At 35.9% G+C, this 16002-nt stretch overlaps 1 protein-coding gene across 4 annotated transcripts in view; it reads left to right on the plus strand.

Annotated features, from left to right (window-relative positions):
* Nucleotides 1–16002, plus strand: part of DMD (dystrophin) — a 566297-nt gene that overhangs the window by 398110 nt on the left and 152185 nt on the right. For all 4 annotated transcript variants that reach the window (XM_054003170.1, XM_054003155.1, XM_054003164.1 and 1 more), the window contains one exon: nt 7207–7353. In XM_054003170.1, coding sequence (XP_053859145.1) covers nt 7207–7353 — 147 coding nt within the window. The remainder of the gene's footprint in view (nt 1–7206; nt 7354–16002) is intronic.

A 16002-nucleotide genomic window follows, 5' to 3' on the forward strand; every position in this document is an offset into this window, starting at 1 on the left:
AAAAAACAGTCCTCATTTCAGTTTTTCTCTGTGTACAAGGAATACTTGATGTTCTGGGAATAGACTTCCTTTTCAGGGTGTATTTTCCAAATGGCTTAATGGGCTTTAGTCACCCTATCCCGTTAACATCAGTGAGCTGGAAGTTACAGGCACTTGATTCAATTTTAATTGGACTCCTGAACCCTGTGTTTGGCTTGTCAGCCAGCACTAGAATATGTGGTTGACGGAGAAGGGGTTAAAAAATAGAAAATGGGCATTGTACAGTCAGTGTTCCTTTCTTTATCATGTGAACTTTATCATGAATTCGGCAACAAAAACTCCATGAAGCTAGAAAAACATTTAATATTGACTATATATATTATAAATATATACTGTATCTTTTATATATGTATGTTTATATACAAGTATATATAAATATATTATATACATATATATGTAAGTAGGTAAAATTAGTATAAAATATGTAATACTGATATTGCAATAAGCTTGTTTTCTTTGTTTTACTCTTCTACTTGAATGACTAGTGAATTTTCTTTCAGTTTTTATGGAACCCATTTATGAATCCTAAAAGAAAAAACAAACCTGTTCATGGCATTGACAAAACCCCTCCCCCTTTGGTGAATCTTTAAATAAAAATACATAGATTTTTTTTTTTTTCTCTCTTCTGAACATTGGGCAGCCTTCCAAAGCAAAATCAGTCTGTGTTAGGGTTCCTTAAATAAAAGATAGGATAAAACCACCCACATGGCATGTGAAATGTGGAAGAAAAGACATCTGAAAACATAAATAGAGTTGATATTCTAGAAAGACATGAGAGCTACCTGGTGGTTTTTACTACCTTGGAGCAGGATACCCAAAACACAAACAAATTTAATGGAAAATATGCAGAAAATGACTTGCAAATAATTCTGGGAGGCTTATCCTGCATCTTATGTTAGAAACTGATCTGTAATTACAGACACTAGCCTAAAATCCTTTTGGAATTGAAGTTCTAGCACTAAATAGAAAATACATAAGAAAATCCAAGGGAATAACCAGTAGAGAAAAGATTTGGCTTGGTGCTGAGCGCTGCAAGTTCAAAACATTGCTATCATAATAGGGATCATTATGAACTAAAGGTCAGCAACTCTGCAGGGACAAAAATAACCAAAAAATCCACGACAGCACGGTTCAGTTTTCAGAAAGAAAGCTGCACACAAATGAGGAAGCCTGCTGAAAAGGAACCAAAAGGACAAAGTGTGTGAAGGCAGCACAGAGGAACTGCATCCTGAGAACCAATCCATACCATCCAAATGGATTCAGAACGACCTGGAAAGATGGGGTGGCTAAAGAAAATAATAAAGAAACCTGTTTGAAGCAAAAATACAAAGAACAAATTGTCTTGATTAAAATCATTAAATCACCAAAACCAGATGGCTGTTTGGTCAAGTGTTCTAACGGAAGCGTAAAATAGCTGTATTTATTAACAGCATTTTCTTATTTAAAATCAGCGGGGTTTAATGAGGAGTGATGAGGGACACACATGGTGATAATTTTCACATTGTGAATGTAGTCAGACCTGTGGACCTAGAGACAAGGAAATCTGGGAAAGGATATTCTGTAGAAGAGAAAACAGTTTTGTAAAAGTAGGTGTGCCTTGCATCTCCAACTGGGCCTTTAAGGAAACACGAACATAATGTTGAAGGGGCTGTAGGCCATTTGCCATTCCCCAGGGGTTTTAAGGATGTCTTCCAGCAAAGAAACCAAGTTCCAGTGAGACAACAGAAAAGGTCTTCTGGTGGATAAATAACCAATTATTTGGTAATTTCCTGTAAAAGATGGAAAACAAAAAGCACAGATCAGTTTTCCCAAAGAGGAAGATGATGTGCTCCAGAAGGTCTAATCTGTCCAGCATGTACATAAATGAACTGGAAAGGAAAATTATTAATGAAGTGGCACATCTTGATGATACAAACCTATTGAAAGTGTTTAAGGTGAGGACAAACTGCAAGCTGTCCTCGCAGCTATGGAAAGCCTTCACAGTACTGACTGCCAGCAAAGTGATGGCAAACAAAACCAAAAACTGATAAAACTCAAGCAAAATGTAGAAAAAGCTATCACAACTTTCTGTGTACAGTAAACGATCTCTTTAGGCCTTTCAAACATTCCTTTAGCACCCATGAAAGAGGTCTTGGAATCATAACAGAAGTCTCTAAAAACATCACATCAGTGCTCAGGACTGTTCAGGAAGCCAATTAAATGTGAGGAATTACTCAAAATTACTGAAAAAACAGAAAATATCATGGTTCCATAGTGTAAGTCCCTGTTGTGTCTACAACATGTTTATAGTAGGAAGTGTTAGGGATCCCCAATCTAAAAACAATTATAACAGACTAGGTAAAAGGTATCCAAGGATAGAATAAGTGGTCTTGGAGTGGGGCTTGTCTTATTTTTTGTCTTTTTTTTTCAGATAGCTGTCTGTATGTGAGTTACTTGACTAGGCTCCCTCTATAGTCAATTAAAATCTGCTCATTTCTGTTGTTGCAATTCAGAATGTGATTCTTGTCATCCTATAGTAAAACCTTACATTATGTTCAACTCAAGATGGGTTTGATTAGCTGTAGATATAAAGACAGCTCACTCAGATGTACATACCTTATGGGTAAATGTAGGTATATTTAATCAAATATATCTCAATCTTTTCATTTTAAGCAAAAGGAAGGAAAAAACATGATGTAGGTCTTGTACATCCTTACACGGTGCAAAGGCCACTGGGAATGCTTGATCTCTGTCTCTTATGAGCTAAGATTTAGGTCACAAGTAGGTCTCCAGAAACAGGTTTAAAAAAACCCCAAAATTCTAATCTAAATGTTAAACTTACCATAGGATATTTTGGATCATAAAAGACTATGCTAGTTCAAAAATCAAGTATGTAATTCCTTGGAAAAGATTCCATCAAGATCTGTTTGACATAAAAATACAGCTTCTGGCTCCGTAATCTCTGAGACTCAAATTGCTGAGCTAGAAGAGTGCAAGGGACAGGGGAGCTGATGCTTTCCCTTACTTTCTTCCTTAAGGAATTGTGTTGGCTGCTATCAGACAAGGGACTGGGCAAGATGAGCTTTTTCTCTGACTGATTATGGCCACTCTGTGCTCTCCAGACTTTTAGTATTTGTCTGGTTAGGATGCCTGTGGCTTGTGTCTTCTAGAGTCCTTGCTCATTTTCCAAGGCATTTTGAAATATTTTCTAACAAGACTGTATGGATCATTTAAATCCAATCTACCACCTACAGTATCACAAACCATTGAAATTCTGTCTTGCATAAGGACAGTTATAATGAAGATAATTTGGGGCCGGTTGTCCTATCGCTGTTCATACTGTGAACTCATTTGCACTCTGAGCAATTTAATGGGTACATCTCCTTGTGACAGTAATACACTACTACTCACCATGTATTTTGGTTTTTAAATTACCAGCAATATAATTCTCTAATTTTTTTGATATAAGCTTGTTATATGTTTAGTACTCTCTATGCAGAAGGAAAAAAAATAGAAAAAAAATCAACCAGTCTTGTATTATACAAAATTATTGTTGGAAATACAAATATTTCTGTAATACATTTCCAGTAAAAATTCTAAATTTCTGTTTCTACAGATGCTTAGCTCTAGAATCACGTATGCTGACTGATGGACTGACTGTCTGTGATAAACTATTGCTTAAAGAAGGCTTACAGTTGCTGATTTCTTAATAACACAAAGTCATATTCCAAATCTTTCTGTGGTTATTTTTCTCTTTTCTCTTTACGGCTTTCTAATTGTAAGCTTATTGGCCTTAATTAGACAGCTGTTCACTGACTAGCATTCCTTTTTTTGTTCTTGCTGTTTATCATGTTTGGATTTGGCCAGCTAATAAAAACACTAGCAAAAATTCAGGCTTAGCAACAATAGAATACAGAATATTGAATTTGAAGGTAAAAGCTTTTGTGCATTGGAATACTATTATTCCAATTTTGTATTTTTGTGCATTGGAATATTATTATCACATTGCAAAAATCATTATCCTTGTGGCACAAAAAAATTAATTAGGACATCATTTAAAGAGAAGGCAGAAGATGAGTTTTCATCTTTATTTCCATGTCTATTTCATGTCTTTCGGTGTGGGTTGCTTCTGTGCCATAGCCTTTCTGGTCTGTAAAATAACTTACAGTCAAAAAACATGCTGAGTAATTATGAAACATTTTCTATTTCATTTTAATTTGGTTATAATGGCTGTATGATTTACCTAATAATTAATGTCGGTGTTCAAGTAAGACCAGTACTTTCAAGTCCAAAATGCAGATGCAAATAATTGGTCTGAAATCAGCCATATACTTTAATATATGTTTAAAAACAGTGCCTGATAAGGCCTGTGTGCTTTGATGTGCAGTGATGTTTTTTCAATTAGAAACTTGATCCTAATCCCATATAAATAATAGGATATTAATTTGATTTAGTACAGGAACTGCATTAAAGTCCATTGTAGTGTAGAAACTGATCTTCCCATCTATTGATCAGCATTTATTCTATCAGTGTTTTATATTTTATATATATATTTATTGTGCACATTTAATTTTTTTATATATTACCTTCATTATATATTTTCTGTTATATCTAAATATATACATATGTATATCTATATATTTTATGCAAAGTGGTCATTGGTGACACAAGATTAGGGATGTTCTCTCATCTGGGAAACAAAGCAACACAGAAGGAACTGAGTTGATCATCTCAATTGTAAGCCACAGAGTCATGACCAGGTACCTTGGGCCATGATAGCAGATCACAGAAAAAAAAGCAGTAAAACAACCATTTGTAAGTGAAGTGCTCAGACAGAGGTGTATATATTTCTTCAGCCTTTGAGGCCTTTACTTTACAACAACAAATGTCTACTTTTACAGCATGTTGTTTGTTCTCTGAACTCACTTGCTAACTAAAAAGTTCAGGGTAAGCACATATATAACTCTCTAGGGTAAAACCAAATGTGAGCTGTCTTCCTTTTCTTTGTATTTCAGACCTTGCTCAGCACTAAACCATAAATCAGCTCTCACCAATAACGTGAGTTCTACTCCAGTGGTATAAAACTGGTGAAATGGGGAAGTCAACTGTTATGTCATGAACTTGATGTATGTATCTTCTCTCACATCGTGGCATTTGCATATTTCTCTGCACTTCCTTTACAAAATACACATCCCTTCTGATGGTGTATTTTAAAGATTGATCATTAGAGTCATTCACTGTATGAGTACCACTTAAGCCAGTCTAACTCCTTATGTTGCAGGGTAATTTAACATAATTGATGGAACTCAAGTCTGGTTTTAAAAGACGTTTGAGTCGCAATTTTTCAATGATGTTTACCTTTAGTGCTCTTCATGGCATTCTGACGTCTATGAATGTCTACATATTATTTACTCTTAAGGTTCGCTGAGATACTGATGGGTTTTTTTTTTTACCTTATTTTGCATCATGTGTTGATGAAAAGATTACTAGGCAATAATTGCAGGTTATTTGATGAATTAAAATGAGATGCAGACCACATGTGGTTTATATTAAAAATGCTGAGAGAAAGGAGCTATAGAGCAGACTAATCTAACAAGTAAATTATTCTGCCTTTGTGCGCAGACATCATATGGCAATAAAACATGATCCTGAGAATGACAGAATTTGTCCCTTAAAATGACTCATTGATACATTTTGACATATTTTATCTCATTAAAAATTCATAAATGTCTCCTTAGAAAAGATAGATATGGAGCAGTGGAAGATCTACATAGAGATTCCTCTCTTTGATAAAGTCATGGTGCCCTGAATTTATCTGAATGTACCCTGATACATCATGGAGACATCCTCATCAGGTTGTTGATTTAAAAAAAAAGAAGTTTGTAACTGTCAGATTCTGGTTTTCACATACATTACTGAAATTACTAGCTAAACTGATATGCTTTTATGCATAGTTTTAAAGGTTATCTTAAAATAAACATTATTTTGTTTTTTCTTTTAAATATGAGTCATGTAAGCCAGTTTGGGATGCATAGCATTTTTATCTTTTTTCCTCTTTTTTTTTTTTAATGGACTTCCCATTATTAACCTTTCTATTAGTAACACACATGTTACTAATACCCATGGTAAAATCATAGCCTTTTTGGGGTCTGTAAAAGTTTCATCGTATTTCCATTTGTTGCATTTGGGAACAGCTGTCTTCCTCTGTTTTCCTGTGCTAAACTGTACTCATCATTCCCATCCATCCTGACTGAACATGTTAAACACATGTTTAACAAGTAAAGAATGAAACAGGAGAAAAGTGTGTTCTGCAGTGCACCTCCCAGTGGGTGTGCTGGTTAGAAATTTGGCTAAACTGGGCAGAAGTGGCTGTGAAGGTTCCAATTTCACAGCACCTTCTGAAACGCCAGGCCTTACACTTGAGACCAAAAGTCCATATGAAGTTAAATAAACAGACAGGTAATTGAATCATGGCCGTATTCTCTTTCCTTTCAGCTTTCCATGTAATATCTTTACATTACTAATCAGCTGGTAGCATGTGGGAACCCAGGACATCCCTCTGGCTGCCCTGGCTGTCTCAAGATCCTGGCAGGGGGCTTGGAGACCTTGGCACGAAGTCAAAAACACCTGTGGCTTCGATTTTAGCCTGTGGACAAACTGCCAACTTTGTATGAGGAATTACAAGCCAGAAGGGTTTGAGTAGTGTGGTAGTTGAATTAATACAGGGTGAAAAAGTAGAATTTTGGTGCTTTTTAGAATGGGGTTCAAGGGGACTCCCTCTTCTTGCCCTCCATGTCTTGCTGTGATGGTAACACTTTTCTATTGGTTTAAGGTAGAGACACACTGTCCAACATAAATGATAGATATCAGCACATTATGGTAAACACAGTACACGTAGTTTTTAGTATAAAATGTAAACACCGCCCTAGAGGGCAGACAGAATGCCATGGCCAACTTGCTAGACAGAGCTCAGCAGGTCAGAGAAAGAATGTTATAGATAAGAGAAAATAAACAACCTTGAGAAGCCAACCCTATGCATCCAGACTTCTTCTTTGGCTGTGTGAGCTGGGAAGCAAGGACTTTTACACTCTCGGGGTCACCTCGATCACCAGACCCTGAGAGTAGCAGAGCCCATAGTTTTTGAAGTTAGGGCTTATATTAATTTATATTTATATTTGATTCACACAGGTTTACCGAGCAGAACTTGTTCCCCTGAAGGAAAAGGTGCATCACGTCAATGAGCTCGCTCACCGCTTCACTCCCCCCGATATTCAACTCTCCCAGTACAATCTCAGCTGTGTGGAAGACCTAAACACAAGGTGGAAGGTGCTGCAGGTATATTTCGCATGACTTCTTTATTTATGCTGCATTTAAGTAAATATTTCTATTTCTCTGTGCTTTGTTCCCTGTGGGACAGCACCAAAGGCGTACTAAGGAATGAAAGATGAGAAAGCCCAAGAAAATGTTTTGTTGTTACTATTCATAAATGCATTAGACAGAGGCCCAACCTGATATTGATGGTTTAAAAATATAAAGGGCAAGCCACATGTTTTGCAGACATTTCAAAGATAATACGTTCTCTTCCACAGAGCTCGGGAAACATTGTGAACAATTCACTTTCACCGTAAATTATTGCTTTGATTTATCAAATCCAGATATTTGGAAAATAAATTTTTCATCTTCTCTGAAGATACATGGAAGACAGTATGTCAGGGTGAGATGTTATTGCTGATAGAACAGATAGTTAATTGAAATATTATGGTATACTGTCTTTTTTCATATTTACTTAAATGTCATCTGGAAGATACAGAGAGTAAGGTGAAAGCACTCCAGTAAATTTTTAAACACATCCTGAGGGGAAAAGACATAAGTAACTTTGAAAGGTTATGATATACTAAAGGCCAAGTTGTGACCCTTGGAAAGAGGAAAGACACATCTGTTCCTATAATATAATTTTTCTACTTAAAAGAGAGCAGAGTTTGAAATGTATTGAGAGGCAGAGCTCATTTTTTTAGAAGAGAATAAAATAGCATAGACTAGAATAGAATAGATTAATTGGAACAAATATACAATTATTTAGACCAACTGCTCTTCATGCAAGATCTGCAGGACACTCACACCCAATGGCGCTTTTTAGAATATTATGTATTTTTCCAACTTAGGGCTAGACTTTTTTATGTATGACTAGCACTAAAGTTAGATGTAATGCCCTTTATAGAAAACTGAAATTTTTACCACATAATAGGATAAGCAGAAATTAAAATAGTTTTTGTTTCATGCAAAACCATTCAAGGTATTTTTCTTAAGGTTTTTTAAGGTTTGTTTCTGGTTTTGCAGTTGTCCAGTATGTTTCTTTTTCATTCTGGTGGTTTTGTGGTTTTTTAAATTTATTTATTAATTGCCTTTCTTATGCTAACGTCACCTAAAATAGCGACTTTATACTTTAGTCTTTTCATCTTTTTTTTAATATATATTTCAGTTTATTTTCATGTGTCTTTCTTTTACACTGGTCTTGTTTTCTCTCAGGCTTCTCTTAATTCTTATTTTCAAAATTCTAATTTTCTGTGTTCCTACTCTTCTCTCTTTCCCCTTCTTCCTTCCCTTATTTCTCTTTGGGTTTTTTTTTTTTTTTTTTTTTTTTTTTCTGTACTCCCCTTGTTTCTTTTCTTAGTTTACTTCTCTTTTTCTCCCTCCTCAAAGGTTAGATCTCTCTCCCCTTGCCATATTCCTAATGGGGAAAATATTTCTTATCCATGTACCCCATTTCTTAGAAAATATCACTGTAGAAAAATCATAAAACAGAGAGTTCTGTGCTATCGCTTGCCAGAAATATACCCATCCTTGGTTATATGTAGGAAAAGTGCATAAAGACATAAAATGTATCACATCTGAAACATTTTGTAAAGGAGGTAATCATGCCTCACTTGTTTCTTTATTAACACTGGGAACTTACATAAGATTATAGGAGGAAATGTATCATCTTAAGCCAAATCTTACAGAGATTTTACATTATATTCATTTTATAATCATAAGAATAAGGCCAACCATAGTCTTTTGCAGTATTGCACAGTGGTTCTACAGTGAGATTAATGCTGTTAGTGAATAGAATCAAATATTCCTCCAGAATCTTCCCAGAGCTTCATCTGTATTTTTGCAATAAGGCATGTTTACCATTAATCTACCTGGTTTGTATTCAATTTTAGTGAATTTTAGTGAATCTGGAGTACTACTGGTACAAAAATATATAAAAAGCGCTCGACCACTCACAGACTCAACAAGTTCTGGTTTTGAAGTGTTGTGTGGAGTGCATTTCACTAATGAAAGCTGATGCACTCAGCTCAGTCACTAAAAACTGTGTCATCTTCTGTGGACTTTGAGTACCTTCATGCCTTTAATAGAATAGTTTTGAGGAAAATATGCTGTTTATTTTTTTATTTTTTTTAAACATTAAAGGAGATGAAATCTTTCCAAGGAGCTACTTGTTATGAACTTCACAAGGAGCTCTCATGTGTGCTTCAAACAGTGTATGTAATAAGCTCCTCCTGGGGTAGAATGTGTCTTGCAAACCTTTGCTAGCTTCCAGTTGACATTTAGGGAGCCAGGAATCCCCTAAAATTGGTGGGAGTTATATCCATTTCATTAAGTCAGAGATCTGGTTGGTGTAATGCTGGTCAAAGGGGAAAGCTCCTGACATGTAAAAGAATTTACAAATATCCCACAGACAAAATAGCCTTCAGTTATCAAGAAAGATTTTTTTTATCAAACTTTGTTTGCTTTCATTTAGAATAGTACCTTTAATAAGCTGAAAAATACAGTAAAAACTGTGTTTCATCAAAAAATGTATCTATTAAGATATTTTGCTATGGTATTTATACTCTAGTGCTTTCACTTTTGAAGGTTAGTAGTTTGTGAGTGGTTGTCTTTGAGCACATCAAAAACCTAAATCAGCCCAAGGTGTTTTCCAATCTAAAGTTTTCTATAATTCTATGATTTATATCCATATACATAATGATTGTCAAGAAGAATAAACCCTAATTTCAGTATAATTCCTAACTCCTCAGCTCATCTTGCACCAGTAGCAAAGATTCTGCAGGATGTGGGGATTTGAAAATTGTTGTGGTGCAAAAAAACATGCTGCCATTTGTTAGAAGGTCCAGCCACAGCTATTATTCTGTTCCCTTGAAGAGCACTCTCTGCTTGCAGAAGCTGTGAAGAGCCAGCAGGCTTTTAGTACCCTGCAGGCAGTTATCAAAAGTCATATCATCATTTTATTTGTATTCTGCTGAGGACAGGCTCTTTACTGAGCTGCATCATGCACACTAGTGTAATAAGTATTGCTGCAATGAATTATTTCATTCTTCTGTGTGCTTCACAAATATTAGCTGATCCTTTCAATCTGTGGTGAGAAAGATGAATTAATCTTACCATCTGTATTTCCAGAGGTACTAATATCAAGGATATAAAGGTCAAAAAGGAAATACCTCCTCCCCTGAAATCAGTGTAAAATTGTCACTATGGATCAAAGTCTTGCTGGCCAGTGAATCTCTAAAGAGCTGAGTCACAGGCATTCTGGGCAGCAGTCCTCAGCTCACACGTTGCTTTTTATAGGGGTTGGACACCAAGGCAAGGAAGTTGCAGCAAAATATAAGCTGAAATCAGCAGTGACCTATTGCAGCAGGTTTTAAGTTTGGACTTCTTTTAATTTTACTTCACCTTCTGTCTTTCATGCCTTCTCCAAGAAAAACATCCTGCAAAAAATGAAATAACAACAAAAATACCTATGTAAAAGAAATGTCTTCTTCAGGTCTCTAGCAGTTAAATTGAAACAAGTTTACTTTTTTAAATTGTATGTAGTAATGGTTCCAGGAAGTAAACTTCATGTCTAAACCATGGAATTAAAATCTGAAAGTGATGAAGGATATTCTCTCATATAATTTTTCTCAGAGAAAATGAAAAACCTCTCTTGCTATACAGTTCAGTTGTCCAATTGGTAATGCATTGTACACAAAAGCTCTAATCATATACTTACACAGAATATTTGCCTTATATTGTTCTATATCTTAAATTACAATTAGAGTTATTTAATATTAAACAGTGCCTGTAAACTGGGGTTAAAGTTGATAGATTTAGATGATGCAACAGTAGCAGAAAAGATGTTTCTTCCACTCTATGAGACAGAGAATGTCATGTCTAAATGAATGGATGATATAAAAGGCCGTTATATTTTTATATTTTTATATTTATATGTTATTATTTTTCTGTTCCCTTAACAGTTTCTCTTTCCATTGTGATTTTTCATTAATTTTAATAACTAATTTGATTCTATTTATTTGTTTTTTCCTCCTTTTTAAATTAGATTTTGACATATGCAATCTGTTAGTAGCTGAAAAAAAATGGGAGACAACTTTTCTAAATATATGGAGCCAAAATTCTATCTCAGTTAGAATTATAGTAGTTAAGTCACTACTAAAATCATGGTGCATTTCAACCTTGAAATTTGAAATTATTTTGCAGTTGCAGACTTCATCTTCCCAGCAGAGGGAGATTTTGATCCTTTTTGGAAGTTGAGTTTTCCCATCAGACTACTTAGTTAAAATGTTGGTTTGTATGTTCCATGAGAACAGGAACTTCTGCCAAAACGACAATTGTTACAGCTCTTTAATGGTCTCTTATTTGTTTAATTGGCTATGCCAGTTGGCTGCAGAAGTCATAGACCCAAGCATTTTTCTTCATTTCTGTTAGATTGAGTCTCAGATTTTCTCAGTGTTTGTCTGCAAAATTATCCATATAGAATTCATTTTGCAGTGATTTGTTCTTTAGAAATCCAATTTATTTATTTCTGTAAGTTAGTGAAGGAAGGCCAGCTGTCAGGATTGGGATTTAATTCTATTAATGCAATGTGTTAAAAATTGGAAATATTCCTTCCTAAATTAGGAGGACGCCTTCATTGTGACATCTTTAGGGCAGTCAGTGAAAGAAAGTGTGTAACTATAAACAGAAATGGTTATCATCCACAGACATGACAGCAGGAAAACTAATAAAACCTTAATAAATTTATGATATGTATGATGAATTTCACTTTGCTGGAAATTGCAAATGCTTTAATAATTTTTTTGTAAAGGAGGAACATTCATTTTGAGAGTTTTGTTATCCTCTTTTGTCTTCCTTTACTCTGAAATTTTGTCCTCTCTGAAGATGTTTTGAAGAACCATGCAAAAGAATAGCAATTTACCCTACTTTATATCCTCATTACTATATGCACCTGTAGCTTTCTTTCAATGTATTTTTTTGTTTCTCATAAATGTGTGTGAGTGCAGGAGATTATAAAAGCTGAGTTATGCTGTTTATATGTGAAAAGAAAAGCACCTAAAATTTATCAAAAGTAAGAAAATATGTTACATGTGCATCTTGAATTTAGCGCTCTCTTGTACAACCTTTGCATATACAATATATTCTGTAAGATCTCCCATTTATCTATTTGATGGAGAAATTATAGGAAAAGATGGGCATATTAGTTGAAATATGGAAGTCTCATTTCCTTATAAAGGAAGACTTGAACAATTTACTTCCACCTGTCAGCAGTTATAGATTATGTTTGGCAGCACACATCCATATGACTCATACAAGACTATATTTAGAATACTCAGGAAAACAGAGGTTATGATACTGTTGAGAATATATTCACTGGAAACCAACATCCACTAGTTCTGTTGGGTTTTAGTCAATTAGTTTTATCTAAACCATCCAGTTTGTAGCTCTTTAACTTATTTACCAACCACCACTGAAGCTGTATTCTTTAGTGTTTATGATCTATAATACCTGATCATCTCAAAACCATTATTTGAAATAATATCTGTGGAAGTCCCTTTGACAAGGAGTGTGGAAGTTACATTTGAAGAATTAAAGCTCTGAGTTTCAGTCCTATCTGTATAGGTGTAGACCACAGGAGTTAGAAGATTTTACCCTGGATTCCAAAATTGCACAGATAGCTTTGGGGTTTTTCTTGCAGAAATTGAAAGAATATGGCCTGATTTTTTTTCAACACCTTTTTAGGTGTATGACCTGATTCCAATCAGCTATGTTTAGGCTGCTCATTATGGAAAATTAGGGTTGTTTAAGGTAAGAATGTGTGAGGGGAAACAGCTGAGAAGTGCACAAAGTTAGCAGCAGTCATTAGTGAAAGCAAACAAGGACTAAACAAACATGAACTTTGCAATTACAAGTCAATCTCCAGTTCTAGCTTCCACTCCACAGGCCCTTTTCCTTCCCAAAATGTTATCAACTGTCAGAGCTCATAATTTGCAGGTTAGAATTTCCTAAAGCAATAGGAGAGGACAGGAGGGTGTAGGTCAGGCAGGTAGGATGCAGCTGTCTGCTGGCACCAGATGGATCTTTGACATTTGTGGTTCTGCTCTATCCTCTGGGGGAGACGTGCGCTGCTGACACTCATCCTCTGACACACATCCTCTGACACACATCCTCTGACACACATCCTCTGACACTCATCCTCTGACACACATCCTCTGAGACACATTCTCTCACACACATCCTATGACACACATCCTGCGGTGGTTACCTGCTACGACCTCAAGCAGTTGAGAAGCGCCGGCTAGCACTGCCTGTAAGAGGCCGAGTCCACCATGTGAGCGGGCACTCCAGGGTTATGGCGTCTTCCTCCCTGATAGTGCTAATCGCTGTGGCGTGGGTAATGCAGCTTTGGTAGTTTCACGCTGAGAGGAAGCGAAGGGACAAGAGAAGGACACTTGGCTTGCGAGCCTAAGAGCTTTTATTCCCCCATGCGTGGTCGGAGTGAATCGCCCTCAGCGCAATGCAGTGCAAAATGGCCATGGACAAAGGGTTGCAGCAGATTAAGTAGGGGGTGGGTGGACAGGGATGGAAACCTGGCTCGCCCTATGGGGACAAACGACAGGGAAGTGACATGGATTATAACAACCTATGGTAACACAGCAGAGGTGGGTACAGCGTTCTGGGACAAATAGAAGTGCTAAGGTGGGGTGATTAATGCAGAACTTTCATGAAGAAGCAGGGAGTGGTTACAAGATTGACACCCTGTCAGGGAGTGACAACCCCTGACTGACAGAACCATGTAAGGAGAAAACAGGGAGAGGTGAGAAGTTTGACAGGTCTGAGTGGCAGGAGCTCCCATGGTAAACAACTTGGAGCAAACCACTGCGAGGGAAAATAGGGGTGTACAAGGAACAAACTTAACTAAAATTAATAAAATCCCTGACTAAATCAACCCAACCTACAACAACATCCTATGACACACTTCCTATGTCACACATTCTCTGACACACTTCCTCTGCTCGTTTGTGCCCGCCCGGTTTGAAGCGAGCTTGGAGCAGATGTAAAAGTTTGCTTTGAATGTGGAACACGTTTGTGGCAGATAGAGCCTTCAGTGAATTTAAGAGCTGCCCAGTAAAGGGTCTCTAATGTGATTTTCAGAGGCTTGTAACTCAATGAAACCTTAATGAATACCCTTGGATTGAAAGAAATATAAAACCCCTTAGACTCCAAGTACCAGTGCCAAAGTATTGTTAAAGGTTTTTAGAGGGAGAATGTAAAACTGGCAAAACATATTTCTCTTTCTCCCCATTTTCACTAATCTCTTCTTCTGAAATGATGTGATTTTTTTACAAGAAACTTCATTTGAAGTGATTAAAAGCCCAAGGAAAAGAAATAATACGCACATTTCCAGTGCAGAAGGTTAATATTAGCCTTTTTTATTTCTTTGTTGAGTCATTTAGTCTCTTTCTGACATATCAATTATGTGTTAGTGCAGATAGTTTTATGTCAGGCTACTTTCAGGTTACAGAAAGCTTTTGCAGTCTTTAAGCTAGGTAGTCTTTTGTGCTCTGTTTTTTATATCTTTTTGCTTCAGTAATACTAAGTAGGATTTTTTTTTCTGTTTTAGAAGTACTGTTAATAATAGAGTTTAAAATACTAAAAACGTCAGTAGCATTAAGTTGTGGCACAGATTTGAAACGAGTCTTTATGGAAGATTATGTTTGTCATTTTAAAAATATTTTTACAAGGTACTCTCTAAAGTTGCCAATGCAGTTTTCAACATGGTTTGAGTAGAGCTGAATTTTGTACCCTTGTATAGAAAACTATGAGCAGTATGGAAGTGATGTAATGGTATGTTTGCTATAGAGGAGGGCATTTTATAATTAAAATTAATCAAACCCTCTTATATGTTGTGTGTGCAAAATCTTCTGTAAGGTCCTTCCTAATTTGGAACAACACAAGCAGAAGGTGTTATTTCAAGATGCTTATCCTGTGGCTCATCTAAGCTGTTCAGCTCTTGTGCTTGTTGTTAGTTTATAAAACACTGATACTGCAATAAACTTTAGAAATATACCCATTGGTTACAGAACAAACATAGTATGGATTACAATTATTGACCCAGAGCTTACAATTTTAGGTTTTATTAGTATTCATTTTTTGGTTGTTTGTACCTGGAAAGATCAACATCCAATTCTTGTTTGTGGAAATGAATTCTTTAGGGTATGACATTTTTGGGGGGAGCTTCAAGTAGAGAGGTTGAAGACTCAGTTAGTTTTTGTATTCCATTTTCTCAGGTGTTCAAAGCTGTTTCTATACCACAGTTCAGTTTTAAACCAAAATTAATTAGCATTAATCAATCCAGAAAAATAATCCTAAGGTTACATCTGTAGGTAGCATATTCATTTTGTTGGATGTTTTCACTTTCATTCCTCTGATTTCCCATAGCATCCTCAAGTGTTTTCTGTTCTTTCCTTTCAGTACCCTCATTTATGATTCTTTCATCTGCAAAAACAAACAGTTCTGTCCTAATTAATTAGCTGGCATATAGCTGATTATAGAGTGTTGTTTCAGTGTAGTGATTTATTCAGAAGAAATAGAAGATTGTGTCTTCCATAAAATGGCTTTGTGCTTTTTGTATATCCAAGTATTACAGTTCCTTATCTCAAAACATCACAT

This window comes from Vidua macroura, chromosome 2 (assembly GCF_024509145.1).
Source record: "Vidua macroura isolate BioBank_ID:100142 chromosome 2, ASM2450914v1, whole genome shotgun sequence".
Lineage (NCBI taxonomy): Eukaryota > Metazoa > Chordata > Aves > Passeriformes > Viduidae > Vidua > Vidua macroura.